Raw genomic sequence first — 27,480 nt, 5'->3', positions numbered from 1 at the left:
ACACTAACACACTCACTCACACACACACACACACACACACACACACACACACACAGACAGACACCCACAGACACCCACAGACACCCACAGACCCTGGTGACTGCTCCAGTAGTTCTTCCCATCCCACCCTCCTGTGGTCTGTTTCACTGACTGTGACATCTCCACACTCACTATTTCCTTACTGGAAACAAAGGGGACATTCTCTCCCTCCATTGAGAACTTTGTGCATGACTAAAGATCATTTATTCCAGCAGCTAATCGTTCTAGCTCGCTACTTCCCAATGGCCCACAGGGGGAGTGGACACTCGCAATATGAGAAGAGAATGAGGCTAGCCTAGGCGAGGCGAGGCTAGGCTAGGCTAAGCTAAATCCCTCTCTCTCAGGACAGCAGAATACAAAATACACTCACCGAACACTTTATTAAGAGCACCTGTACACCTCATTCATTCAGGTGGTGTAATGGTGTTGGGAACCCTAACTCTTCATGGCTACAGTGTACCCATCTTCTAATGGCTACTTCCAGCATGAAACTTGGTCTGAAACTGGTTTCATGAACATGACAATGAGTTCAGTGTTCTTCAGTGGCTTTCCCAGTCACCGGATCTGAATCCAATAGAACACCTTTGGGATCTGAAAACACCTGACAATTCTGCAGGAATTGAGTGATGCAATCATGTCATCATGGACCAGAATCTCAAAGGAATGTTTCTAACATCTTGTGGAATCAATGCCACGAAAAAATGTAGGCCCTACCCAGCATTAGTATAGTGTTCCTAATAAAGTGTTCGGTGAGTGTATGTCTACATTCACAGAGAAGATACAGAAATCAAGACAATACCACACAGAATAATTTATGTACAATGAGTGTGTGAGGTGCCGCACACTCATTTGAGCTAGGCTAGGCTAAAGCCTGTTCTTTCAGGACAGCATCTGCCTGGCAGCGTCCTCCAAGGTCTCTCTATACTGCCGCACTGTACGGCCTATATACTATCAGACCACTGTAAGGCCTATATACTATCAGACCACTGTAAGGCCTATATACTATCAGACCACTGTAAGGCCTATATACTATCAGACCACTGTAAGGCCTATATACTATCAGACCACTGTAAGGCCTATATACTATCAGACCACTGTAAGGCCTATATACTATCAGACCACTGTAAGGCCTATATACTATCAGACCACTGTAAGGCCTATATACTATCAGACCACTGTAAGGCCTATATACTATCAGACCACTGTAAGGCCTATATACTATCAGACCACTGTAAGGCCTATATATATACTATCAGACCACTGTACGGCCTATATACTATCAGACCACTGTACGGCCTATATACTATCAGACCACTGTACGGCCTATATACTATCAGACCTGACAATTGACAGCAGCTCTCTGAGTATTTATGGCTGTCATGTTCAAATGCGGTGGCACAGTTCGACAGACAAATCCATCACTCCAGGCTAAGTGTGTGTCATTCGGCTTTAGTGTCTCGGCAGCAATTCCTCTCTGAGGTAGGCTAATGTCATTACAGCCCATGGAAAACCTGGTTCAATCAATCCTGAAAAGAGCAACGAGACAGATTGTGTTTGCGCCGTCTGTCTGGGCACTGATGTGATGCCCTGCCTTATCTTTAAAGAGCGTTGGCTTTTCATCCTGCAGATAAATGACTGTTTTCATTGCTGTGGGTAGGAGAGGAGTGTATCAAATGAGGGCATGACCCCTTTTCTAAACTCAGTCCTTGTCAGCGTGGAGCATCAGGTGGAAAAATAAATACAAAAATAAATATAACAAAACAGTAACGCCTAACATCTTCTTTCTTTGCAACAGGACAGAGGTGAATGAGAAGCAAAATACGTCAAACATGAAAGATCCTTACCTTACTTGCTTTATTTTAGCCTGTTATTCAATTGTCACTTTATTTTGTTGTTATTTTGTGGTTTGAGCTGCTGTAATGCCTGAATTTCCCCTCTGGGAAATCAATAAAGTACACGTACCTATCTATCTATCTATCCTGATCAGTCAATTTGAGTGTGGGGGGTAAGGTGAGTATGGTGTCTGGGAGGCTAAGGTGAGTATGGTGTCTGGGAGGCTACGGTGAGTATGGTGTCTTGGAGGCTACGGTGAGTATGGTGTCTCGGAGGCTAAGGTGAGTATGGTGTCTCGGAGGCTAAGGTGAGTATGGTGTCTTGGAGGCTAAGGTGAGTATGGTGTCTCGGAGGCTAAGGTGAGTATGGTGTCTGGGAGGCTACGGTGAGTATGGTGTCTTGGAGGCTAAGGTGAGTATGGCGTCTCAGAGGCTAAGGTGAGTATGGTGTCTCGGAGGCTAAGGTGAGTATGGTGTCTTGGAGGCTAAGGTGAGTATGGTGTCTTGGAGGCTACGGTGAGTATGGTGTCTTGGAGGCTAAGGTGAGTATGGTGTCTCGGAGGCTAAGGTGAGTATGGTGTCTTGGAGGCTAAGGTGAGTATGGTGTCTTGGAGGCTACGGTGAGTATGGTGTCTTGGAGGCTAAGGTGAGTATGGTGTCTTGGAGGCTACGGTGAGTATGGTGTCTCGGAGGCTACGGTGAGTATGGTGTCTTGGAGGCTAAGGTGAGTATGGTGTCTTGGAGGCTAAGGTGAGTATGGTGTCTTGGAGGCTAAGGTGAGTATGGTGTCTCAGGTGCTACGGTGAGTATGGTGTCTTGGAGGCTAAGGTGAGTATGGCGTCTCGGAGGCCAAGGTAAGTATGGTGTCTGGGAGGCTACGGTGAGTATGGTGTCTCGGAGGCTACGGTGAGTATGGTGTCTCAGAGGCTAAGGTGAGTATGGTGTCTCGGAGGCTAAGGTGAGTATGGTGTCTCGGGGCTTAGGGCTGGGTCTGGCTCGGGGGACTAGATTATAATTGTTTTATTAAAGAGCAGGAGTGCTTCCTGGTGATAATTACAGCTTGTGCAGCTATAAATCCTCCCAGGGGAGTCTCTGAGGTGGGAGCTTGGCAGCAGGAGGAGATGACCGGATCAGACCAGACCATCAGCAACAAAGGAGGAAAACACAGTGGGGGGGGGTGAGTTTCCTGAAAGCGTCATCGCACTAAGATCATTTTTATGACCATAGTCTATAATGGAATTGAGATCATCATTTAAAATTTCATTTAACATTTAGCAGACACCTCTATCCAAAGCGACTTACAACAAGTACATTTGTCTAAGTAAGTGAATCATCTATACATCAGTCATCGGAAGAAAATCAATTATGCTAGGACAATGGCTTTAGGGAAGAATCCATCGTTGATCATCCGCCCCTTTCATTGACTTCTCCTCAGGTGAACACCCTGACACCAACGCTGCTGATGGAAGTGGCAAAGGAGACCTTAAAACGTCTTTCCTTTAAAACGTCTCGCCCTCAATGTGTCCATTAAGTCACGACCTACACATTTAATGCAATTAGTATGGTTAACAGAATGAGGCCGGCCTCTCCGTGAATGCAAACAAGGGAGCACTGTGATGCTCGTTCCGTTCTATGCATTACAATGGGGGCCCGTCCCCTGACGTCTACCTCCACTGTGCAGTCGAGGTAGAAATCTACCTCACCCCTGTGCTGTTGAGGTAGAAATCTACCTCACCCCTGTGCTGTTGAGGTAGAAATCTACCTCACCCCTGTGCTGTTGGGGGGGGGGGGGGGGGGGTGAAACAAGGGGAAAAGTCCAGGTTAATAGAGCTCTGACTCTATGAGGTATGAAACTGTCACTCTGTTTTAATGGAGGGCATTCTCACAGGGAAAGGCCGGACTCCCCGGAGAGACACAGCAGAGTGGTCAGGTGCTTCCTTCTGAGTCGTGCTGCTCTGGGTTTGGAGCTGTTTTGTGGCCACACTGGCCTCAGCTCCCTCCCCTGGTGCGCGGGGCTGCGGTCAGCCCAAACGGCCACAGGGCAAAGCCCTCGAGTCCTCAAGCACGCCCTGGAAACCCCCACCCCCCCCACCCTACCACAACAACGGCATGGACGCCGGCCAACGCTATCCCCGAAGCGCAGACCCACAAAAGACACAAGTAAATGTTTAGAGAGAGACTCACTCTGGGCTCGCTGGGGGTGACGTTAGCACAATCCTACTGTGGCGGAGCAGTGGAAAAGAGTCATGGGAATCAGACTAATGATTAACTGTTCTGGGAACATCTGCAACGAGTCAGGAAGAACAGGAAATGTGCTTTGTGTGCACGTGTGTTATTTTGACTCTATGAAAAGGGTGAGAATGATAGTGTAGCTCTAACGGCCTTTTGTGTTAAAGAAGTAGGCCTAGCTAGTATCACCTTTCCTCTCCCAGCTCATCTCACAGGATAGGTTGTCTGGAAACAAAAGGAATCCCCCCCCCCCATAAAGACAACACAATTAAATCACCCCCCCCCCCCCCCCACCTCCCCCCCATCAGGAGCATCCACTGACAGGGAACAGTAGAGGGCAGGATCTGGAACATACCACTTTATTACCTGAGCTGTTATCTGACACCAGTGGGTCAACAAAAGTGAAGGGGAACCAATCCCCAAATGGCCATAATCCCAAAATCTGAACGGGTTACAATGAAGGTCCGTCATTGTTGAGGGTATCACTGATCAGCATGTTAACCTCCCTGTACTGAGTGTCAGCGGAAGTCCTTGGGAAGTACTTTTCCAGGAGATCTGTAGAGGTGTGAGAATGCCTTTAGGTGTGGGGGAGGGGAGGGGTGGATAGACAGGAGTGTGTGGTCTATCGGGGGATGGCAACATCTCTATCTTGTGCCGCTTTTCCACTGTGACTTTTGGCATCGGTGCTTGGCCCAAAGCCTCAGACTTTTGTGTTTCCATCTCTGAAAAAAGCCAAAGAAAAGCCAAAGGAAAGCCCAGGGCCATGGCCTCAACTGCCTACCCTGACCTGGCACATTGGGGAGATTTTGGGGACCTTTTGGCAGCTTTTGGCAGGGTTAAGGATTAGAAGTGTGACATTTACTGTGCCCTCTCATTGTTTGGCTAGGCTTGTCAACAAGACTGTGACTTGTTATGTTACAAAAGCATGAAAATCCAACACAAACCGTGTTAGTTACTTTGGTTCGGATTCACGTTTAGAAGCATTTATATGCACTGTGAAGTTTGCTCAGCTGCGGGGAAGCACCGTTGGAGACCAAAGCACTTCCATAAGCTGATAACAGGTGAAGGACAAGGACCACTCATCATCTTAAACACCTAATGACAAAGCTAGAACCTCGACCAGGCTATAGTTAACGCAGGCCAGGCTGAGCTTTAGGGGTTCACTATTTACCAAGAATGTCCCAAGGAAAGATCTCACCTCAGTGGAAATTGGGCTGTTAAAGTTGCCTCTCCCAAACACCCCCCACCTTACGAGGAATCCTGAACATTCCACGGCCTTTGTCTGTGTGTGTTTTCCTTATCTCACAGAAACACTGAAAAATCTGTGGAATCTCTTGGAAGGGCCCATTAGAGGAGGCTTAGGATAAGATTAACACTAAACCCTGAGTGCCCTGACCTGCTAGACCAACGCTAATGAAATGCTTAAATGGCAACACATTCCATACGCCCCCCCCCCCCCCCCTCCCTCGAAGGGCAGAATCATATTCGACCATGCACCATGACCTGGAATGACGCTTTAGTAAAACTAGTATGGATCAGAGTATCTGTGATACTGTATGTGGTTGGCGAACCACAGATGACTTCATCCGTGGATGCGGCCTAAACAGATGTTGTACGCTGCCCAGGTGAAGCCCCATGTTAGGCCTGCTGTGCCAAGGAACTGTATCATGTTGCACAAATCAGATCACTCACAGATGGCCTCTTACTGAGCTTGGTTATCTTTTACTGCAACAAACAAACATTTTGGACTCCCATAACTTAGGCTTGAAGGCAAGCTGTCAAATGACAGCCAAAGCTTTGTGAGTCAAAATAAAACATGGTGCCATTTGCTTCAAAATATGGAGAAGAAACCACTCTGTATTTTAATTTAAAAAATGAAATTAACATGTTTTACCCTCAGCTTCAAAAAAAGTTTTCAGGTTCTACAGAAATACAATGAGTGTGGGCCTAATTGTTGATAACATCCTCCAGCCTGACTCTGATCACCCCTATCGAGCCAGCCGGAAACGGAGTTGTACAGTCCTATTGTGACACGCATGTAGCTTACAGAGCGGAAATCATAAAAAGAAATCTATATATGCTCGCCTGAGGTATTACAAAAAGGAAGACACTCGCTAACTGAGACAAACTATCTGTGGCCACTAAAGCTCCTCATCTCAATCAAATGTTGATAACTGCGTGCACAGTTAAAGGGTATATATAATTACAGTGGGGGCAGTTAAATACAGTGAAAACCACAAAAGTTCTTTGGGGATTCCAGGAATGGGTGTGACAGTTCACAAAAAAATAAGGCAGAGAGTCATAGATGTGCTTGTTTCACAATGCCATCCCTGCAATTACAGTCTCCTTCAAGTCACAACACCACCGAAACTGCCCTTCTCTGGTTCTGTTTTGCCCTTTTCCTTGGGTGTTCTCATTCCCCACTCACATGCTAAGGACATCTAGGCTACACTGACTAGGAGCACATCTGAGTTTTCCTTTAACCAGTTGAAAACCATAGAAGACCCTGCTTTAGAAAAAAATTAAAAACGGTATAACACTTTGCCCTGGCCTAGATCAATCTTTAGTCAAGTGTGAAACGGAGGGGGTGAGGCATTGTGTGTGTGCGTGTAAGTGTGAGAGAGAAAAAGAGAATGAATGAATGAATGATTGGCGAAGAAGAAGAAGAAGAAGAAGAAGAAGAGAGGAGAAGAAGAAGAGAGGAGAAGAAGAAGAGAGGAGAAGAAGAAGAAGAAGAAGAAGAAGAGGAAGAAGAAGAAGAAGAAGAGAGGAGAAGGAGAAGAAGGAGGAGAGCAAGAAGAAGGAGGAAGATTCTGTCTTACTCTGACCTGGCCCCTGCACCCGGTCATAAATCACAGGCCACTCTGTTGCCACGGACATGAAAAGACGCCGCAGTGCTCCATTATACACATTCCTACCACAGCACAGAAACTCCATTTTAGACCAACCGCTGCACCCCACACAGCACCTCTCCAAAACCCCGGCCATTGTGCTGCATAACTCTGTTTCCATGGTACTGGTGTTAGCTGATGCTATCTCTCCACACACTCACTGAGGAAAACTATGCTGCTAATGCTTGAAATGGGGAAAGACGTGTTGCCATTCCATTGAAGGCCTTATTTTCACGTTTGCCTGTCCTTGACTTGTAATCTGGTGAGGTGACAGTTGAGATTTGTTTGACATTAACATATTGGTACACAAACATGGCACACCTGTCTGATCAGACGCCCGTGTTGTGACGCTTGATCACGGTGACGTTCGCTCACTGTATAAGACTGTAGGCAACACTGCCATTTTGCGAAAGAACACAATCTATCAGGAAAATGTCAAAGTGGGTGGAGAATGAGGCATGTGGAATGACACATTACACGCTCCTCTCTAAGAGCAGGAGGGGAGTTCTCTTCTCTTATTCCCTGACTGGAGACCCCCCCCCCTCCTGTGTTCTGGGGTGAGAGACTGAGCAGCAGAGCTGAGTGCCGTGTCATCACTCTACATGCTAGCTGGCTAGGCTAACAGGATCTCCCTACAACCACCTCTCCCGACAGTGGGAGTATCTATCCACAGCCCCAGCCAGCTGGCAGGCGGCTCACTCCTCATATTAGCACCTCAGAGCTATCTCCCTCCACCGCCCAGCCTGAAGAGATAGTGCCCCTGGTATTTTCGGTGGTGCCTCTGTCGAGGGTGAGGGTTACATCCTGCTTCTCTGAGACAAGCTGTTGTGTTAAGCAAGTTCAGGACCGAAAAGCCCAACAGTCAAAAGTTTCCATTTTAGATAGAGTGGGAAGTGATGATGATGGGAGTTCTAGAGATTCTTATTCTAAAGCTAAAAGGGATGAGGGGGAAAACAGGCTTCATAACTCCTGACAGGAAATTCTCTTTAAAAAAGCTTCATCCAAATATTTGGACTCAAGATATACAATAACAACATTCTTATTGCAATACGGATATAAGAAACAACTGCTTATAGTGGTCATAAACTGTGAGACATAAACAAGTACTATGCTTTCATGAATCACACACTATGGGTGTGTAATTGGCCCAGGAACAATGTGACTCCCAGAGAAGGTTCAGTACCAGGCCTAGAGACCTGTATGTGCACTACAGCGCTTTTACAAGAGAGACAGATTAACTTCTGTTCTGTTCTCAACTTCAAGTCCCTCTCTACAGCAGAGGACAGTGGTGGCGTTAATGCAGGATTCGTGTGACGCCTTCTGAAGAAGCAGGTGTATTGACCCTGGCATGTCAATGTCAAATCCCAGCTTTTTCTTCTTAAATATTTTAAACCAACCCAGGTCCGTTCGTTGCGGTTATCCGAAAGCTGTTACAATTTCTTTAGCTGTGTAGTTTTATTGAGTTAATACCAATGTCTGGTCAACATTTCATGGCAATAGCTGCAGTGGAAATAAGTTGAATTAAAAAATTGCTGATGTGTTGAATAGCCTGCTTATTTCCCACACAAAGCCCACTGTTGAGGAGAGGATAATCTCAGTGTTTTAGCAACACCAATATCACGTTCCAACACCCAAAATGTAGCGTGTGATCCTCATTTCAACCAGGCTATAAAGCACATGTTTCAGCATACATGCACCCGACGTGCGGGAAAACGCTTGTCTTGCATATTTACAGTCCGTTTGTTAATAAGAATGCAGGTGAAATCTATAAAAAACACAGGGTCTGCATTTTGAAAAATTATTTTATTAAAATGCAGACTTACTAAAGCTAGTGCAACCCCCATCAATGCACACCAATACAGGCGACACAGACAGACAGACAGACAGACAGACACTACGAAGCACCTGCAGTGGTGTGGACACAGGTCAATGCCAGGTCAGGCTCCAAAGACAACCCAGCCCTCTGAGCTAAGTGGATATGGGAGGCTGAGGCTGGAGCGACCCAGCATTGACTGGGCTATAAATTAGCAGGCTGGGGGCCAGTGACCTGCTCTGCTGCTCGCTTTAAACCCCTCAGGAACAGGAAATGTCCTGGAGATGACCGCTTTCAGCTGACTTCCTGTCTCAAGGTCAGAAAAGGGGGGTGAGAGAGAGAGAGAGAGAGAGACACACACACACACACACACACACATACGGGTACACACACACACACACACACACACACACACACGGTGACCCACGCAAGGTTATACGACACAACGTGGCCAGTACAATGTTACCTGACACTAGGGCTGCACGATTAATCGATTTTAAATCGAAATCGCGATTTGAAATGTCGCGATTAGCTAATCGCAAAGCCTGCGATTTGCCTGCGTTTTTTTTTTTTTTTTTTTTTTTTTTTGCCATTTAGCAGACTCTTTTTTAATCCAAAGCGATTTACAAATACGAATTACAGGGACATTCCCCCTGGAGTAACTGAGGGCTAAGTGCCTTACTCAAGGGCACACTAGTAGTGGTGTGGTTTCAGGCGGGATTTGAACTCACAACCTTCCGATCACAAGTCCAACTCACTATGTGTTTCTCAACCCTCTCCTCGGGGCGCCCCAGCCGCTCCACATATTTGATCTGTTCCACCACCAGCACACCTGATTCAACTAATCAAGTCCAAATCATAATTGCTTTGGACTTGATTAGTTGAATCAGGTGTGCTGGTGGTGGAACAGATCAAATATGTGGAGCGGCTGGGGCGCCCCGAGGAGAGGGTTGAGAAACACCACTACCCGTATGGGATACGTCATACAGCGCGTCGGATTCAACGTCAATGAACGTCAACGTCAATGAACGTAAAAAAAAGACACTTGTTGAGAGAAACAAAATGGTGTTGCTGTTTAAAAAAAACATAAATAAATATGTTGTCCCAATTCATATCTTTTAAGTTCTCATCCTTGCATTAGAATTAGAGCAGTTAATAGTTTGATGGTATCATGTGGTAATGCTCTCTGAAAATAGGTGATAGATAGATTCATCCAATCACCTGCCAAGTATTTTTTGAAAGTACCTGCCCTTTTCCAAACAGCTTCCAATTAAGCTTTCCTAGATGGTTGTGTGAAACAAACCACCTGAGTCAGGTTAGTAATGCTCCATCACATGTTTTAATCTGAAGCTTGATTTTAAAGCAACCCAACTTTAAAGCAACCCAATGTAGCTCGGGCTGTGGGGGTGCTAGAGGAGGGAGCCTCTAAGTCCCCTGAAGACGTACAAACAAACTGCACGTTGATACGACCTTCCTAGCCGGAGATATGGCCACACTTTACAAAAAGTCCCTTTTTTTTTTTTTTTTTTTTTTTGCTATTTAAAAATAAATTAATCGCAAATTAATCGCAATCGCGATATCTGTCCAAATAATCGCAATTCGATTTTTTCCCCAAATCGTGCAGCCCTACCTGACACCCTGCCAAATCCCAACACACACCCAGGGGCCTCAGACAGGCCTGGTCCACTCCGCTCTGCCAGGCCCTGGAGATGCCTTCTCACTCTGCCAGGCCCTGGAGATGCCCTCACACGTCAGAGAGGGCCATTGCTCGATGACAGGCAGGGACCACCTGCCCAGGATGTCTCTCTCTCTGTCTCACTCCCTCCCTCCCTCTCTCAGTGCTGGGCTCTGGCCTCCGTGTGAACCGTAACACCTGCCACACCTGCTGCGCCGCGGCAACAGGGTCGACACCTGGCTACAGACCCGACCGTGGCATCATCGCCGTGCTTGTCAAAACACTGTCTACCCCAGGTGAGGGTTCTCTTCTCTCCCCATTGTTCAGCCTCCCTATTCAATGTTGTTGTTCATTACACAGGGAAACGGAAACTGCTGTCTTTGCATACACCCCCCCCCCCCATCCCCGGTACTTGGGAGACTCTGTGAAAGCCAAGATATATAAATACCATTGCGTGACATTTATCCTCTCGGCAACGAGCACCGTGGCGCTGTGAACATGAACATACTGTACTGAGTCAACGGTGTGACCCGTCACCCACACACTGAAGGAGAATAGACAGATTAGGGAGCTGAATGGAAGTGGGCTTTGGGAGAATATTTACATGCAAGCGCAAGCCTTACAACCAGGGTGTGTGTTGTCGGGCACAGTTGGAACAGTTGAAGAACACACAGGAGGGGCACCATGGGAAGTGTGTGTGTGTGTGTGTGTGTGTGTGTGTGTGTGTGTGTGTGTGTGTGTGTGTGTGTGTGTGTGTGTGTGTGTGTGTGTGTGTGTGTGTGTGTGTGTGTGTGGGGGGTGGGGTGGTGGTTACCAGGGCATCAGAGGGCATTAATAAAAGCTGTGCTTAATAAGGACCCCAGAGCTTCTTCAAAAGAAAACGATAACGTTATCCGTTGTGTGACGAACCAGGACAAAAAAAACATACATTATGGTTCCGGGTTTCACAGACATGGCTTAATTAAGCCTAGTCCTGGACTAAATCACACTTTCAATGGAAAGAATCTCCATTGAAGATGCTTTTCTAGTGTAGGATTAGGCTTACCTTGTCTGTGGAACCGGTCCTTTATAATTATGAAGCAGAGGCCTGAGGAGCAACAAAGTTAGAACAGCAGCGCGAGGTGAGGCTGTCTCTCCTAGGAAGAAATCAACTGGCTGGTTGAGTGAAAACAAACCTGGCCTGTGTTGTTTGTCTCTGTGTGTGTGTGTGTGTGTGTGTGTGTGTGTGTGTGTGTGTGTGTGTGTGTGTGTGTTGTTTGTGTGTAATTGATGCCCTGGTGAGAGCAGGAGGCTCACAGACTAAGGTTTCAAAGGCCTTTTCTCTGGGCTGATTAATGAGAAAGTCTCTCTCTCTCCCTCTCTAACACACACACACACACACACACACACATACACACACACACACACACACGGCATGCTGTAACACTCCCCTGGCTACCTCTGCCCACTCCATCAAGAAAGTCCAAACAAACACTGACCAGTATGGAGCTTCAAAGTTAATGACTCTGTGGGTAGGCGAGGACACAGACTCACTCTCACACACACACACACACACACACACACACACACACACACACACACACAAAAAACAGGCAATGACAGAGGCCTACAGTCGTAACTAATAGTGGCAAAAGTGCATTCTACCATGCAATAAAAAATGCAGTAACATTTCCAGCACGATAACCTACAGCCTTTCGGTTCAGTTAACATACCAAGCAAACTGTGCATGGTCTACCATGCATAATCAGCTGCATCAGAGTCAGTGCTGGGATGGAACAAAACCCTCCAGAGGCTTGGCTTGGCCAGGCCACCCGGAACTCAATGACTTTTTGGTTCAGTTGTACTCTTGTGAAAAGGCAAGGCAGTGGACAGTTGAAAATTAAAAGGATTTTCTCTATCATATTTGTCTTTTCTTTTCATTTTATTTATAAAATGGCCCAAGAAATTAGTCAACGTGGGGGGGGGAGCCCCCCAGCGACACCAGACGATCCTATTGGTCGAGGTAAGCCAATCAAGCTGATCCCTGAGGTGTCAGTGCCAGGAACAGAGGGTGTGTGTTTACCCTGTCGATGGTGCCCTGCTCAGGCCTCCCTGTTCACCCTCACCCCCTCACTAGAAATCTCTCTCACCTGTTTTAACCTCAGGTTTGATCAGGTTTATAGAGACCTAATCAAATCCCAGATTAAAACAAATGCGTGGTGATTCAACATTTGCACGAGTTGGGACTTGGGCCACAAAAGCTAGGCTATATGCAAAACGTAATAATAAATAATAAAACCCCCCCGAAATGTGATCATATCGATTGAGCAAAAAAGCTCAGTTCGTAGAGCATGGTGCTAGCAATAGGCCTACTTGTGGGTTCGATTCCCGCTGGAACCATGTATATGAACATACAAAGTATTCACTCACTGTACTTTAAGTGGCTTTGGATAAGAATGTCTGGCGTATATTTCTCCTAACCCCAGTGGAAGGACAGATACGAGACATTTCCCCCAGCCCTCCTCTCCGCAGGCCTCCTCAGGAACAGGCTTTAGAGGGCTGGAAGGAACAGGGTGTACTCTCCCCTGCTATATATATCTGAGACTAAGTCCCCCTTGTCTGGTGATGAAACAGCAAAACATCCGCACTGATCCTCAACTGACCTCTGACCTCATTAGAGCGCAAGGTGTTGGGCCTGGGAGCTGAGCAGATCCGGTTTAAGGAGACATAACTGCTTTCACCTGTGGAATATCTAAGCTCAGACAGTATAGGCTGCTTATCACCAATCAACCCCCCCCCCGGCCAACCCCGCCCCGCCCCCATCCCCCTCCCCCCCTCCCTCGCCTTCACCTACATCCAGCATGTGAGTGAGGTTCTTAATTGCATAATGCGCGCTGTGCTGTGTATGGACTTCCTGGACGTGAGACAAGCTGCATTACTGCAGAGGCGCTCGGGGCCGTGACGGTGTGTGACGTCGACTTCGGCTCGACCGCTTACGTACGGGCGGCAAAGTCCTGTCCGACGTTTGTTGTTGTCTCGAATAAGGTCTTTGGAATAAGCTCCCGTCTGTCCCGTCCCACAGGTGAGAGGGTGGGAAGTGGAGCACACACTCGCGCATACACACGCATACACACGCAGACACACACAGACACACACACACACAGACACACACACACACAGACACACAGATTTCCAGACCCAGTGTGTCTAGTGTGTTACGTCTTATGTCTTATGGAACAACACCTACTCCTAAAGCCTAGGAGAGATCTACACGACAAGTTGGACGTCAACAGTTGTAACCCCTTTGATGGCATATGACGCCTGAAATTTAACTAAAGTTCAGCCGTGAAGTTGTTGCATTACCGCTCCTCTAATATCAGTGCAGACTGGCAGGGAAGGAGCAGGGTTGCTAGCCTACAAAGCACCGCTATTCTGTCATGAACTGGCCTGGTAATGAAGCATCGTCCTTTTTTTAGTTGATGACTTGTTTGATCGATTGATAGGATGAAGCGTTGATGCTTTTCTATGACACTACTGATGACGTATGGTCTTGAAAGGTTATCCCATTTCATACAGGAAGATTTTCAACCACTACCCCTTGTGGCTGTTCGGAGGCCGTGGCTCCAAAGCGAGTGGCACTCCTAAACGAGGGGTAGGGGTGAAAAAGGGAAATGGGATTTGGCAAAAAAAAAGGAAAAACTGAAAGATTCAAGGAAAAGCACAGACAACATTAAAACTCATCTGAGAGGAGAGGAGAACTGATACTTTACTTCATTAAGTTACGTTTTTACAACTTGCGACGCACATTCTTAAACATTACTAGTAAAGGTGCCAGTTGTAGCCGATTGGCTTATTTTCATCTGTAGCCATTTTCGACTGTAGAGCCTTATACAACTAGTTCAGGTTACGCAAGCATACAATCCCTGAACTGTGCACTTTCAAGATGTCTACAAGTTCCTGCTACACAAAGCCCTATATAAATAAACCCTTGTGAAACATATACCGTGTGAGTGTACTCAATGTAAGAATGTACACTTTAAATAGAGGGATTGTTTATCCCTGAGTCAAATGTAAACAAACCCATTTTGAAAGGGCCCGGCGGGTGTGTGTGTGTGTATGTGTGTGTGTGTGTGTGTGTGTGTGTGTGTGTGTGTGTTCCACTGTAACAGATGAACTAATAAAGTACTACTCTACTCCAAGGTCGACATGTATAATCCCATTCATGAAGCGGTTGTTGTTTCCCTGTCCTCTGGTGTGTGTCGTTGAGCGGCCACCCCCCACCCCTCCTCCCGTGCCACCCTCCCCCCTCCCCTCCCCACAGCCTATAGAGGACACAGACCTGCGACGGCGGCCCGTCTGCCAAGCCCTGCCCCCGTCTGCCAGGAAACACTCAGCCAGAGAGCGCCGCCACCTGTGACCATTAACGGGAGGGTGCTGACAGGCGTAGTGTGGCCGGGGATTAAGTCAACTGTCCTGTCGGGGGGGAGGGGTTATCTCACCTCAACCACAACCCTCCCTCCTGCAAAGGCTTCTGGGCTGTGTTGTTGTCGTCTGGGATCAGGAGGGATGTTCCTCATTTACATTTTACATTACACAGGGTTCCTACAAGTTTCAACAAGTAAAATTTAAGACCTTTTTAGACCTCTTTGAATAACATTTTAGACCTACTCACGACACCGTGTGGTAGCTTTTTGTCATCCTCGAGGTGATGAAATTAGGGATTTCACTGCCATACAGACAAAAAAGGAAGCAAATTGGCATTTCTTTGGCTCCAGCTTGATTAATTTCCGCGTAAATAGATGTGACTGATTTCCTTGCAGGATCTCATTTTTAAGACCAAGCACCTAATTTTTAGACAGAATAAAAGAAATGTTTGCCCTTTTTAGGCCTTATAAATTGGATTGGATTGGATTTTAGACTTTAAGGCTTCTTAAGACCAGCGCGGGAACCCTGTCGTTTTCATTTTACATTACATTAACATTACATTCCTCACCTACGGTACTTGAATTATGCCTATTGCCTTATTGTCTTGTGCTGCAAGGTCAGGAACTGAAGCCTACGAATTTTACTCTGTAACACTTGTGTAATGTGACGTAACGATGAACTTGAAACTTCTGTATGTAGGCCTACCTTATGTTCCTCACATACGTACCTACCTACCAATGTGAGTTTTACAGTTAATTCAAATGAAACGGAATCGAAAATACGACTCAACTGTGGCTTCTTGCTAGGGAAAAATGGTGAGCAGCGGACTCACTGGAGTGTGTTGTATTGTACTGAGCTGAGTGTGGGGGGGGGTCGGGCCCCTGAGCGGACCGCTGCTGCACGTTACAGAAGAAGAGCGCGCTCTGCACGGAGACAGAAGCGCTCATTCACTGCAATGCAGTTGAGCGCAGACAGTTCATTATAGTGTGTGTGTGAGGAGGCGCTGGAAGCTCTATTGTTTGCTAGTGCATGTCAGGGAGCGGAGCGGAGCGGAGCGGGCTGCCGAGGCTGGGGAACGGGGAGTACCACCTCGGCCTGCTCGCTGGGAACACGGAGGACTCATCTACCTCCTCCTTCCTGCTCCTCTTCCTCCTACACACAGGAACCTAACTAGCCTGCTGTCACCATCTCCAGATCTCCAGCCTCACAGGCAGCCAGGGGGAGAGAGGAGAGATAGAGAGATGGGGGGGGAGAGAGAGAGACAGGAGAGAGATGGGGGGAAAGAGAGAGGAGAGAGATAGGAGGGGAAAGAGGAGAGAGAGAGAGAGAGAGAGAGAGAGAGAGAGAGAGAGAGAGATAGAAAGAGAGGGGGGAGAGAGAAAGAGAGGGGAGGGAAGCAAGGAGGCTGCCTTACTGGTACTCTTTCCATCAGGGCTGAGTTGAAACATAATCTGGTTTTCTGGGTATAGCCTAGCAATAGCCCGGTGATTACTTATAGCCTTCTCTTGCAACGTCTAGAAACACATGAAGAGTATTTGTTTATCAGTGACATTTCTAGTGCCCACACGCAGGCTGACTGCAGCAGAGCTGAAAAGGACTGAGTCAGCCAAGTCACTCCACCCTTACAGTGTAGAGTTAACAAAGGCTAGGAGTCATTCCAGAGTCATTTGAATTAGCTAAGTAACCCCAAAAGACCTCCTTTGTAATTTAATGATCTGCTTTCATCTCCCAAAACCCATACAAACCACCAGAAGAAAAGCCCTGCCTGCCATTCCCCCCAGTGTCCCAGAGTGTGTGTGTGTGTGTGTGTGTGTGTGTGTGTGTGTGTGTGTGAGCGCGCAGTGAGCGCACGCTTCACAATATGCACAGACATGGCGCTCCTTCACGGTCTTGGCTGTACCACAGAAGCCACAGAACCCCCCCCCCCCATTTTCTTCCCCAGGAGAGAAGCTTAAACAATCTTTGCCTTTCAGATCTTCCAACTTAAAAAAGGCGAGAGAGCAACCCAGATATTTTGTGAATGAGTACAGCGCAAAAAAAACATAAGCTCTCTATTGATTCAAAAACGGATGGCGTTTTCCCTTACATCACCGGGGCGAGCCAGGAATCAATATGATGAATGGATGCAGTGAAAAAAACACACACAACCCGCCGGCTACAATACTCTCCGAAAACGAGTAGCCTACCGACAGGAAGAGCACTCGCTCGCCGGGAGTGACGACCACGACAGACGGTAGTCCGATCCCAAGCCTACCGTAGAGAAAACAGGAAATGTACGAATCCACCCACGAGACCCGGTGAGCAGCTCTCTTGAAGTTCTGGACGACTACCAACAACGTTCACGAAAAGCTGTTAAAAGAATACTTGAAAGAAAGCTGTTAAAAAAAATCTATAGATTTGAATATGTTCCTCTGTGGCTTTGTTGTTAGAGCGTGGTGCTAACAACGCTTAGGGTGTGGGTTCGATTCCCACCAGGGGACCATATACAGAAAAAAGTATGCACCACTCACTGTAATATAAGGCGCTTTGGATAAAAGCGTCAGCTAAATGTATATACAGTACATATATACACATTTAAATGAGGGAGAGAGGGAGCTGCTTTGGAACAGAGACACACTGGTGAGTTATGTCGGCGATGCTGAGGTTTGGCGGGCGGATTAGCCTAAGCCTATATAGGGCCGCCGTTTATTTCGGGTGAAAACCACAGATGGGACGTAATGTCCTCTCTCCTGCTGGGGCTCTTTCCTACCGCCGTCCTCCCCAGGTGACCGGAGCAACAATGGGACTTATTAAAGAGCGCCGCCCCCCCTGGGAACTGCCATTAACTTTTCCATCCACACACTTAACTAGAAACACACCTACATAAAAAGGCAGAGAGAGAGAGAGAGAGAGAGACACACACACACGTACACACGTACACACGTACACACGTACACACGTACACACATACACACATACACACGTACACACGTACACACGTACACACGTACACACGTACACACATACACACATACACACATACACACATACACACATACACACATACACACATACACACATACACACATACACACGTACACACGTACACACGTACACACGTACACACGTACACACGTACACACGTACACACGTACACACGTACACACGTACACACGTACACACGTACACACGTACACACGTACACACGTACACACGTACACACGTACACACGTACACACACACACATACACACATACACACATACACACATACACACATACACACATACACACATACACACATACACACATACACACATACACACATACACACATTAGGGCTGCACGATTTGGGGAAAAAATCGAATTGCGATTATTTGGACAGATATCGCGATTGCGATTAATTTGCGATTTTTTAATTTTAAAATAGCAACAAAAAAAAACAAAAAAAAGAAGGACGTTTTTGTAAAGTGTGGCCATATCTCCGGCTAGGAAGGTCGTATCAACGTGCAGTTTGTTTGTACGTCTTCAGGGGACTTAGAGGCTCCCTCCTCTAGCACCCCCACAGCCCGAGCTACGAGTGAAAGAACTAAACTTACATTGGGTTGCTTTAAAGTTGGGTTGCTTTAAAATCAAGCTTCAGATTAAAACATGTGATGGAGCATTAACCTGACTCAGGTGGTTTGTTTCACACAACCATCTAGGAAAGCTTAATTGGAAGCTGTTTGGAAAAGGGCAGGTACTTTCAAAAAATACTTGGCAGGTGATTGGATGAATCTATCTATCACCTATTTTCAGAGAGCATTACCACATGATATCATCAAACTATTAACTGCTCTAATTCTAATGATGAGAACTTAAAAGATATGAATTGGGACAACATATTTATTTATGTTTTTTTTAAACAGCAACACCATTTTGTTTCTCTCAACAAGTGTATATTTTTTTGCTAGCTACCGAAACGTGGGCGTTTCACGTGCGATGTTGTTGGTGTGCGTTCATTGACGTTGACGTTCATTGACGTTCACGTTCATTGTTGACGTTCATTGTTGACGTTCATTGACGTTGACGTTCATTGACGTTGAATCCGACGCGCTGTATGACGTATCCCATACGGGTAGTGGTGGTCTAGTGAGTTGGACTTGTGATCGGAAGGTTGTGTGAGTTCAAATCCCTCCTGAAACCACACCACTACTAGTGTGCCCTTGAGTAAGGCACTTAGCCCTCAGTTACTCCAGGGGGAATGTCCCTGTAATTCGTAATTGTAAATCGCTTTGGATTAAAAGCGTCTGCTAAATTGCAAAAAAAAAAAAAAAAAAAAATCGCAGGCAAATCGCAGGCTTTGCGATTAGCTAATCGCATCATTTCAAATCGCGATTTCGATTTAAAATCGATTAATCGTGCAGCCCTAACACACATACACACATACACACATACACTAGGGCTGCACGATTTGGGGAAAAAATCGAATTGCGATTATTTGGACAGATATCGCGATTGCGATTAATTTGCGATTATTATTTTTTTAAATAGCAAAAAAAAAAAAAAAAAAAGGGGGAGTTTTTGTAAAGTGTGGCCATATCTCCGGCTAGGAAGGTCGTATCAACGTGCAGTTTGTTTGTACGTCTTCAGGGGACTTAGAGGCTCCCTCCTCTAGCACCCCCACAGCCCGAGCTACGAGTGAAAGAACTAAACTTACATTGGGTTGCTTTAAAGTTGGGTTGCTTTAAAATCAAGCTTCAGATTAAAACATGTGATGGAGCATTACTAACCTGACTCAGGTGGTTTGTTTCACACAACCATCTAGGAAAGCTTAATTGGAAGCTGTTTGGAAAAGGGCAGGTACTTTCAAAAAATACTTGGCAGGTGATTGGATGAATCTGTCTATCACCTATTTTCAGAGAGCATTACCACATGATACCATCAAACTATTAACTGCTCTAATTCTAATGCAAGGATGAGAACTTAAAAGATATGAATTGTATATATGATAACCTCATCTCATCTAGACAGGTGGCTACTTTCTAAGATGATCCAGCTATTAAAATGATCATTTGGGGATACACTGTGACTATAACTGAAAGGACCACATCTAGATGACTCGGTCAACAGTCGAACTGATGAATGATAGAATGGTGGTCTCTGACTATGGAGCACAGACACACGTCACCTTGACTTAGGAATCTGTGACATACTTCAGCCCAAGGCTAGGCTAGGCTAACCTCTGCGTCTTTAAAGCCGGCTGGTATGAACGAATGGTATGAGGTTATGCATACAGGACACATTCATGTTTGACAACAGAACAGTTAACTTCCATGTATCCATAAGCCTGCTATACTATATAAACACCAACCCGCAGGTTGCTGAGACTGTCAACTCTGTGTCTGTACTTTAACGCCGGGTTAGCATGAGTAGCTAAGCTAAGCTACCGTCTCGAAGACTACAAGTTAGCTAAGCTAAGTTTAAGGCTGGACTAACAGCACCGACATGCACTTGGCTGGTACAGTTAGTATAGTGAAATTGTACACTTACCTGTCGCAATTATAACATACTAACGTTTATCATACGTCCAGTAAGCCATGTGGTGTCTAATTGTCTCCGTTACGTTAGCCCAAAGTCTCATAATAATTGGACTGACTGTCGTGACACAACCTATGCCTGCGTTCGTAAATTCGCTCTGAGAGCGCCGGGTTCAAAGTCATAAAGAGACCAAGTAATTTGATTGGACAAGAGGCATTCCATGAGTGCTGATCAAATTTCCAAAAGAGGTTTTAATCTCAATGTGACTTCCTGGTAAAATAAAGGTTTAAAAAAAAAAATTTAAAAAAAAAAAAAAAAAAAAAAATCGCAGGCAAATCGCAGGCTTTGCGATTAGCTAATCGCATCATTTCAAATCGCGATTTCGATTTAAAATCGATTAATCGTGCAGCCCTAACATACACACATACACACATACACACATACACACATACACACATACACACATACACACATACACACAGAGAGAGACACACTCTCACACACACACACACACACACAAACACAGACACAGAGACACACACACACACACAGAAACACACAGAGACACACAGAGAGACACAGAGAGAGACACACACACACAGAGACACCCCCACACACACACACACACACACACACACACACACACACACACAGCAGACCTGTAGTCTCTAGGTGGTCTCTGTGCTGCCAGAGAGGATGACCTGGGGCGCTGAAACACTTTGTTTTGACTGCTATCTGACTTCCTTCCTTCCTCTTATTGAGTGAACCTCTAACAACCAGTACATTGCACCTATAAATAGCCTAATAAATAGCATCACAGACGTCTTTTTCACACCGCAGTGAGGAGTGGGCTGGTAGTGGGCTTTAGCCCCTCTCTAGCCCGAGCTGGGCTCTTCTGAGAGTAATTGTGTTTTAAAGACTCGGTCCCATTGATTGCCTGTGTACCGTGCAGTGGCAAGCACAATCCCGCTGGAGCCTCGAGGACTGCCACTAATGCCCCTGGACCGCAGCTTGGAGTGATTTGATGAAATCCACTTAAACTCGCAAAACAACAAACATATTGGTTGAGAGACCTGGGGGGTATTCCATCAATGTCGCTAAAGGAAAATCCAGGCTTATTCTGATAGATCTCACAAGACGTTAGACAAGGTTGATGGAACACCCCCCCTGCTCAGAAAAGTCTAATTAACTAGATCAACTTGGGCTCCAGCAGCGAGCCAAACATGCATCGACAAATACAGTGCTTAAAGTGAACGGCTAAAATGACTCAAAACGTAATTGATCAGATGCTAAAATCAAAAAATCTATTGGCTAAGTCGCCAATTATTCCAGTTGAATCCCTCTCTTTGTCTGCGGGAAGCTCCTTAGAGTCGGTGATGAAATTATCTGTAACGTTGCGATTGTCCATGGCGGGCGCGCCCAATTATCTCGCTGGCAGAGGGCAGTCTCTGTCGTCGGCCTGGCGGGCTGGTATTCACCAGACAGAGAGGGGGGGGGGGGGGCGGGCGGGCGGGCAGGGGGGGTAGAGAGAGGCAGGCAGGCAGGGTGGCACTGGCCAGGCTGGCATGGGCCCACAGGGCCCGGCCCAGTGCCTTGATGGCAGCGCCGTCACAGAGCCGAGCGTGGCTGGCTGGCGGTGGACGGAACTCCATCACTGCTACCGTTTAGGCGTCGCGAGTGAATGGAATCCACCGCAGAGCACAGCAGAGCCGTGGGCCAGCAGCCCGGGAGAGAGAGAGAGAGAGAGAGAGGGAGAGAGAGAGGGGGAGGGAGCGTGCTCGTGAGAGAGAGAGAGAGGAAGTCGTTGTAGCAGCAGTGGTAGCAGCAGCAGCAGTAGTAGTAGTAGTAGTGGAACTCGGCCGATTTTTATGAATGAGTGCTGAGAGTATTGAATGAATCACCCCTCCCTACGACATTAGTCAGCAGGCAGCTCCACACCAGGCCTAATTGCTTCGCGTGCACACACACGTGCACACGCACACACACACACACACAGACAGACACATGCACACGCGCACACACAAGCCGCTAGAGTACAGCTCACAGAGAGACAGTGCAGGACGGAGGAGGTGGAGGGTGGGGGGGGGAGACGTGTTTATTCAGCTCCATCTTACTATCTGTGCAGCCTTGCCTTGGATCCCACCTTGTGACTGCTCAGTGCTGGAGATACGAAGCCACGGCTCAAGGACATAGGATAGGCGGTTAAATGCAAGGCTGGTATGTACGGAATTTCCTAGAGAAATATTGGAATACGTCTGGACAATTAAATCAGAAGGGTTTCGTCACGACAACAAACGAGGGTAACGGAGCGTCTCCTTCTCTTCCTTTCTCACTCTCTCAAGGCCTCTAGACGAGGTGATTAGCAACTCCTCCTCCTCCTCCCTCCTCCTCCTCCTCCTCCTCCCCCCTCCCTCCCTCCCTCCTCCTCCTCTACCCTTATAGAACACAAAGTTACAGGCTTTGGATGCATCCTGTTTTCTAATCCAACCCACCCTCACCTGTTTCCTTGGCTGGGATCATTCCTCTGCGTGTATGGGCAAAAGCCTGGAATTCTGTTGGTTCAACAAACAGCCCCTAGGTCACACGACACACACAGCTACAAGCCCCCCCCCACCCTCCCTGTAGCAGCCATCAGTACTGCCATTTGAACACCGCTCACCCCCCCCCCCCCCCCCTCCACTATTTTCACACACATTCTTTGAGAATGACAGAACGAGTCATTGGTCCCTGTAATGGCCGAGAGCATGGTTCTACCCCCTTTTATGCTCCCCATCCAGCAGTGACTAAGCCAGCTGGAATTCCTGCCTAATTATATGCCCACTTAAAGGGACAGCAACCCCCTTCCTCTTCCCACCACACACTACCGTCAGACAAACACAAGCAAGCATTGCCAGTTGTTAAAACAGCCCAGGACGTGTAACTCAGATAGGATCTGTCTTGGCACCTCTCGGGGGGAGAGGACATGGAATAATCCAAATAGTTCAGATACTTCCTGTACGATTGTAAAAAAAAAAAAACTATAAATCACACTTTTCAAATGTTTCGACTTCGCTGGAGGGGGGAAACAACACTCGAACGTGTTGAAAAAATAGGAAAAAAAAGTATTTTGTCTTAGAGCAAGCAGACAGCGGAGATATCAGGTCTGTGTTTGGCATTTTGAAAAGTAAATGGATTAACCGAAGGCTACAAGTTGTTTCAGGAAGTAAGGCAACGTCGCCTTAGCGACTCCCGCTTCCAGTGGGGAGGGGACGGGGGGACGGGGGGGTCAGGGAGAGGCCAGGACTCCACACAGTCAGTCGTAAGAGTCTGACCTTGACTCTGGCATTGAATAACTCTGGCACAGACACAATACCAGAGGGAGGGAGAGAGAGACAGGGTAGAGAGAGAGATAGAGAGAGGGAGACCCGGAAAAGGCTTCATCACTAGCAGAGGAGCACTTAATGATGCGTGTGGGAGAGGAAGAGCAGAGAGAGAGAGAGAGAGAGAGAGAGAGACCCCCCCCCCCCGCCGAGAAACCCCCCGGTCCCCCCACCCCATCTCCGTTTCCGTTTGAGCGGACTGTTTGCTTCCCCCGGCCCGGTGCAGAGCACAGCGGATGGGATCACTCAGGGGCCACTTCATTAGTTACTGTGTGCTCTGCCTCCTCTGTGAGGCCGGGCTGGCAGCAGCCTCCAGCCTCCACAGCCTCCTGCCGGGCCTGCCTGTTCCCCACGGTCCCTGGGCTGGAGGCCTCCATGTCAGCCTGGTCCAGACACAACAGGGGAGGAGAGGAGGGGGGAGAGGAGAGGAGAGGAGAGGAGAGGGAAGGAGAGCGGCGGGAGGCAGGAGTAGAGAAGGGTGGGGGATAGGAGAGAGAGAGGGAGCGGAAATGAGGGGGATAGAGGGACGAGGAGAGGAGGAGGAGGAATAAGGAGGGGAGGAGCAGGGACAGGAGTGGAGGGCAGGAGTAGGGAGGGGAGGGGGAGAGGTGAGGAGAGTGGCCTGGGGTTTTTGAGTTGACTGAGTTTATGTGGACAGTCAGTTGTGTTTCCCACCGACCAGCTCGGGACACTGTAAATATAGTTCTGCTGCTTTACCTGCCAACTCGTCACTCTGGTTTCTTTTTCGGTGTGCCCACTGACCCCCACCGCCTCCCCCCACGCCCCCCCCCCCTCACATCAAGCAGGCAGCACAACCCACAAGGCAGGGGGGTTTGTGCAAAGCCGGCCAGTCCAGCGGCAGTCCCGGTCACGGGACCGAAAACACCAACACGCAAAGTCAGCAAGGCCGTCACCAAGTAAACAGCTCAGCAAGCCAGACGCACACAAATCTGTCCAGCCAAAACACGGCTAAACAGGACCAGACACGGGAGCCAAACGGCACGCCAAGGGTATAAGGCAGACCGCACAATCATAGACAACGCATAAACAATGAGCAACTATGGCTAGCTATGCCACCTTTAATGGTAATAAGACTCTGATAAGGGCAGAACAGGTGTGTGTGTTTGTGTGTGTGTGTGTGTGTGTGTGTGTGTAGGACGTCGTGAGAGTGCATCCAGGGAGAGAGAAAGTAAAACTCAGACAGACTGGAAAGTATGCCAAGCAGACATCCTCTGTTCGGCTGTTTCCTAACAGTCATATGATCATCCGGCTCTGTTCTGTTCTGTTCTCTTGACATTTGTGTAACATTTCCCCCCCAACTGTCCCCTCCCAACAGAGAGAGTCTCAGTTAGCTGTTCAGCAGTCAGACAAGCAACAAACAGGGGCAAAGCTAAATGTCCTACTATTTGACCCCTTTTCCCTTGAAAAAAATACAAATCTTTTCAACCCCTCTCAAAAACGACGATCGGTTACAACAACACTCTACAAGAGTCCGTCGTCAAACAACAACAACACCCAAACTAGAAATCATAGTTTCACTGACTTCCCAACACTCAAAGCCCAATAAAAAAATACAAAAAACTCAACCGTTCCTTAGTTTTCGCCTGCGTGTGTTTCAAACTTTCTGTGTGAATAACAGAAGTAGGCTATGTCATGTCGTCTACCTGAGAGAGAGAGAGAGAGAGAGAGAGAGAGAGAGAGAGAGAGAGAGAGAGAGAGAGAGAGAGAGAGAGAGAGAGAGAGAGAAAACACCTCCTTATCTGAGGACAGTGTTGCTATGATCTAGGCTAGCCTTGTGTTGGTGGACAAAAGCCCCAGGCGGGGTAATTAGAGAGAGACGGCAGGCTGAGAGGCAGCGCTGCTCTGGTCCAGACTGAGAGTGGAAACCACCGCATGCCCTTGAAGAAACATCTGTGTTAAGGAAAAACAAGGCAATTATATACGGAGGGGTGGGGTGGAGGGGGGTGGGGGGAGGAGCCGCTAAAGCATTTTTTCCTTCAAAGCCGAACTGAACTGTCTGCCGCTGAACCATCCCCTTAACAGGAGATGAAATCCAGCTCCTGCTACCAGGCCACAACACTGTCAAGTTATAGGACTTGGGCCACCTTTCTCTCACCCCCCCCGCCCCAACCCCCCACCCACAACCTTTAGCCAACCTCTGTTTCCCCCTATAGCTGAGAAAGTCTATTATATGAGAGTAGGCTAAAACTCATGGCTGTTTATGAGAACAGCCTGGAGAGCTACTGCAGATTATAATAGGCAGTGGCGTCTTTGGTAGGGGTGGGTGAAACCAGGAGATCTGCTCTCACTGGCAGTACACACGACTAACGAGACCAAGTAGCACCTAAGCCAGTCTTGGAATCGGACCAACAGCTCTTTCTGTCATTTGATTTCAGGGCTAGGGGAAGGAAGGAGGACTCAAAGAAAATGCCAAAAGCATGAGGTGGTGTGTGTACAGGTCTTCACAGAGGGCAAGTTCAGACCATTCCAGAGTTCACTGGACGAACAGGTTTTTTTTCTCCCAGCGTTTCTCCTCAGAACCCCAGTGTGGGAAGGGCCAGAGACAGGCCTGGTTCCTCCAAGTCTGGCGAGTCCGTGCTATCGTCAGACCCACGGCCAAAGCAGAGGGACACATGGGCGCCAACTGCTTGTCTCTCCAGAGTCACACACACACAAAACAACAACTAACAGAGGGCTTGTTCCCAGAATGCCCTTCTCAGGTTTATGGTATTTCATCATTTAAAATGGCAGATAGCTGAACACACACATGGGGGGAACGGTCACTGTCAAAAACTTAAAATGAAGTAATTTACATAGAAATGTAAAAAAACTCAAAACAATTACTTTTTGCATAGAAAATGTATACCATTACATCTGGAGGCCTTAGGAAGAGCCAGCGAGGAGGGCAGTGCCTTGACCTTGGGTCTTACCTTTCTGACAGTGGTTGGACGTCCAACAGCGGTAGTTGTAGTTGTCGTTGAAGTTGGTCTTGATGCACTGGGGGTTGTCCTCCATGATGCCCGGACAGACGTCGCCGCACTCCTTCGACTGCTTATTCCCAGCGATGAAGTTGTTGAACTCGGCGTCCATGATGAGCGACCAGTCCACCGAATCCAGGTAGCAGAGCTCAGGGTTCTTCTCGATCCTGATGGCTCCTCGGGTGATGTTCCTCAGGTTGTTCAGTCCGATGTCCTTCAGGCTGGTCATCTCAAAGATGACCAGGGCGTAGTTGTAGAAGAGGTTGCGTCCCCGGATGACGGTGAGGTTAGGGAAGAGTGTGCTGAGGCTGTCCAGGCCCGACACTCGGAACAGCAGCAGGTAGTCCGTGATCATGGTGAGCTTGGGGAAGCTGAGGGTCCGGAAGACTTCCTGGTTGATGTTGTTGTTCTTGTCTCCGATGAGGAGGATCTGCAGGTAGCCCTCCACCACTGTACAGTTTTCCAACCGGCTGAACTCGCTGATGTCATTCCCAATGTCAATGCTTGGACCACAGACTGGAGGAGAGAGAGGGAGAGAAAGAGAAACAGATTGTTAACGAATTGCTATTAATCTCCCTAATGTGAAGCATTTCTTTTAGATCTTTGAATATACATGGTGTATGGTAGTAAGCTATAGCTAGGACAACTAGCTAACTTCATAGAAAAGCATTGTTTAGTCACACTTTATATGACGTTTTATATGACGACCCAATTCCCAATATTAATGCTGTTCTTCTAGCAGACAGTTACTTATTCCACTTG

At 47.5% G+C, this 27,480-nt stretch overlaps 1 protein-coding gene across 1 annotated transcript in view; it reads right to left on the bottom strand.

Annotated features, from left to right (window-relative positions):
• Positions 1-27,480, bottom strand: part of igf1rb (insulin-like growth factor 1b receptor) — a gene marked incomplete at both ends in the record, with an annotated part of 73,987 nt that overhangs the window by 39,304 nt on the left and 7,203 nt on the right. Inside the window, one exon of the mRNA XM_080539691.1 lies at positions 26,671-27,234. Within this exon, the coding sequence (XP_080395817.1) occupies positions 26,671-27,234 (564 nt within the window). The remainder of the gene's footprint in view (positions 1-26,670; positions 27,235-27,480) is intronic.

The sequence above is a fragment of the Nansenia antarctica genome, assembly GCF_963989245.1.
Source record: "Nansenia antarctica genome assembly, chromosome: 9".
Lineage (NCBI taxonomy): Eukaryota > Metazoa > Chordata > Actinopteri > Argentiniformes > Microstomatidae > Nansenia > Nansenia antarctica.
The sequence above is the reverse complement of the archived record's forward strand: the minus strand, read 5'-3'. Positions and strand labels throughout refer to the sequence as shown.